Below are 2886 nucleotides of genomic sequence, written 5' to 3'. Positions count from 1 at the left end.
TTTGGGACAATCGAAGATTTAATATGGTAGCAGGAGGTCCGGTGTCTTTTGGGTCGGATTTAACTCATGGCATCCTTCTCATAATAAGATGAAAATTTGGATTGGAATGTGGGTGCAAAGGCTTGCTTGTTTTAACACCATTATGGCAGAAGTCCTTTACGTCCTTTTACAAATTACAACTAGTTACTTTTGTGTGTGATGGAATCTGGTTCTTGTGCATTTATCTTTGCAACTGGACGTTTTTTTTTTCTTTTTTTTTTTGTGAAAATTTTATTATTTAATTTTCTCTTCCATAGTTTTATTACATGTTCTAGCCTGTCTTCAAAGTCAGTAAGCAAGGGCTTCAACCCAGTTGGAATCCTTATTATTCTTCAGTTTTAGCAATCTGTGCCTCACAGTAGTCGAGATTCTTACGATTAGTTTGATTCTATGCAGTTATGACCAGAGCTTATCCCTGCTAAAACATGCAGGGAATGATCACTTCGATCATGCTAGACTTCGCAGGATCCGATGATGAACTGAAGGAAGCTCTTGCTGATTTAAGGGCCATAGATGTGGATATTCTTACACTTGGGCAATATTTGCAGGTTTCTTTATACTTAGTTAAGTTACTTTTCCAGTCATATTTATTTATTGCATTGAAATGAAACAATCCTTGCTTCGATTTACCTACCATGGAACCGATTTAAATGAAGACCAACCCAGTTTGGCCGAGTTTCGACTATTCTTAGTTCTTTTTCTTTGTTGCTTGTAATGGTTTGTAATGTAATATGCACTATTTTTTCAATTTGTTGGGTGTTTAGTCTGACAATTGCTTAGAGCAACTAGGGCCTGCATCAATTCATGCATGTTAGTGGTTTGAGTATGACCCTCACTTGTTGACGATTCAATTGTGATTCTTAAGACACGGTCATTCTCTTGCAGCCCACCCCATTACACCTGACTGTCAAAGAATATGTCACACCCGAAAAGTTTGCATCCTGGAAAGAATACGGGGAGTTAATTGGATTCCGATCTGTGGCTAGTGGACCCTTGGTAAGCTTTATTCATAATGTATCATTCGTCCATTGCCAAGACAATTCCTGACATTTTCTAAACCATGATTGCTACCAAAATGAGTTCATTCAATACTTCTTTCCTTATATGGTTAGGTTCGATCCTCATATCGGACATGTGAGCTCTTTGTCCAAACCATGGTTAGAGAAAGGGTCAAAAGCTCAACGGTAAATTGAAGGATCAACATTCCAGTTGTGACGTGAGTTTGAGTCATTAGCAGTGATTCCAAGATTTGGTCATGTTGATCTGAGCTATACTAACTAACGATTCAATTCAGTGATGTAGCAGTGGAAGTACTCGAATGAAAATAAAAGAAGAAAAGAAGGAAGAATAAACAACACAGAAATTATAGTGGTTCAATCTCAGGATAAGATTTATATCCACTGTGAAAGGTCTCTCAATCTTCTTTATTGATATTGATAATAGGAATATAAAGGAATTTCTTTTGGAAGAGAAAATATAAAGTTTGTTATCACAACAACAAGAAGAAAACACTTAAATAGCCAGTGCTTCAGAGTTTGCTTAGTTATACTCGATCCTTGATAGCATCTTAATCGTTGCTCACTGTTCACCTGAAAGCTTCACGCTTACAAGCTTACTCGATTACTCGATGCACGCTTACTCAATTACTCGATGCAAGCATACTCACTTACTCAATGCAAACATACTCGCTTACTCGATGTTCCCCTGAACGCCTGCTCAACCGACCATTTAATTACATCAGAGGAAACACTTCAGCTGGGACCACTTCACATATGATAAAATCCCTGGAAGGAGAAATGAATTCAGGTGACATACCTCAACCAATCAACCAATCCCAGGCTGCCTACTGTAACAAATTTAGTGGAGAAATATTCTACTTCCAGCTCATTCACAAACAACTTGAAGATGGGCCTACAAAACAACAACAAGAATACTCTTTCCTACAGACTACAAAGAGTATACCAAGCCCAATTAGAAGCCAAATTAATGTGCTGAAATAAGACAAGCCCACTCAATATAATAAAGGGCCAAAATGTATTAGACTAGCAATAAACCACAACAATTCTCCACCTTGCTACATAATACATCAGTAAGAAAAATATAGGACCTTTCCCAAAAATAGAGTTCACAAAGAACCAATCTTGAGAGCCTTCAAACAGCTCTCAAGCTTATGTGCAGGTAATGACTTTGTCAAGGCATCAACGGCATTTTCAGAGGATAAAATTTTCTCAGTCCTTACCCTTCCTTCAGCAATAACATCTCTTATGAAATGGAACCTAGCATCTATATGCTTGGTTCTTTCATGGTAGGTCTGATTCTTTGACAAAAAATTGCACTCTGACTATCATAAAAAATCACCACATCCTTCAAGAAAATATGAAATTCTTCAACTAACTCATTCAGCCAGATAGCTTCTTTAAGTGCTTCAGTTAGAGCCATATATTCAGACTTCTGTGGTCGATGAAGCAACCACTAATTCCAAGGATGATTTCCAGCTCACTATGTTTCCAAAAAACTTGAAAACTAAATTGGACAAAGACCTTTTTTTATCTTTATCATTTGCATAATCTGTATCCACAAAACCTGTGAAAATCTTTTGATTACTTAAGTGTTTAGTATATAACAACCCATATGAAACGGTTCCTTCTTAGAATCCACTTGACTGCTTGCCAATGATAGCTCCTTGGATCAGCCATATATCTACTAACAACACTTAAACAATGAGCTAAATCTAGTCTGGTACAGACCATGAGATACACGAGACTTCCTACAACATTTACATATGGTACAACTTGCTTTTGATCTCTTTCATCATCAGATTCGGGGGCATGTTCAAGGGATAACTTA

At 37.2% G+C, this 2886-nt stretch overlaps 1 protein-coding gene across 1 annotated transcript; it reads left to right on the top strand.

Annotated features, from left to right (window-relative positions):
* Positions 1–261: 261 nt before the first annotated feature.
* LOC120080892 (lipoyl synthase, chloroplastic-like) lies at positions 262–1514 on the top strand. The gene is made up of 4 exons (XM_039035561.2): positions 262–326; positions 436–587; positions 925–1035; positions 1152–1514. Exons 2-4 carry the CDS (start codon positions 465–467, stop codon positions 1230–1232), a joined length of 315 nt encoding a protein of 104 aa, XP_038891489.1. The 5' UTR covers positions 262–326; positions 436–464; the 3' UTR covers positions 1233–1514.
* Positions 1515–2886: the final 1372 nt, after the last annotated feature.

The sequence above is a fragment of the Benincasa hispida genome, chromosome 7 (genome assembly GCF_027475165.1).
Source record: "Benincasa hispida cultivar pf3 chromosome 7, pf3_genome.v1.1, whole genome shotgun sequence".
Classification (NCBI taxonomy): domain Eukaryota; kingdom Viridiplantae; phylum Streptophyta; class Magnoliopsida; order Cucurbitales; family Cucurbitaceae; genus Benincasa; species Benincasa hispida.
The sequence above is the reverse complement of the archived record's forward strand: the minus strand, read 5'-3'. Positions and strand labels throughout refer to the sequence as shown.

Coding starts and splice junctions, on each gene's coding strand:
- LOC120080892 (XM_039035561.2), top strand. CDS start 465: ATGCAGGGAATGATCACTTCGATCATGCTAGACTTCGCAGGATCCGAT. Junction 588..924: donor CACTTGGGCAATATTTGCAG/GTTTCTTTATAC, acceptor ATTCTCTTGCAG/CCCACCCCATTACACCTGAC. Junction 1,036..1,151: donor CTGTGGCTAGTGGACCCTTG/GTAAGCTTTATT, acceptor TTATATGGTTAG/GTTCGATCCTCATATCGGAC.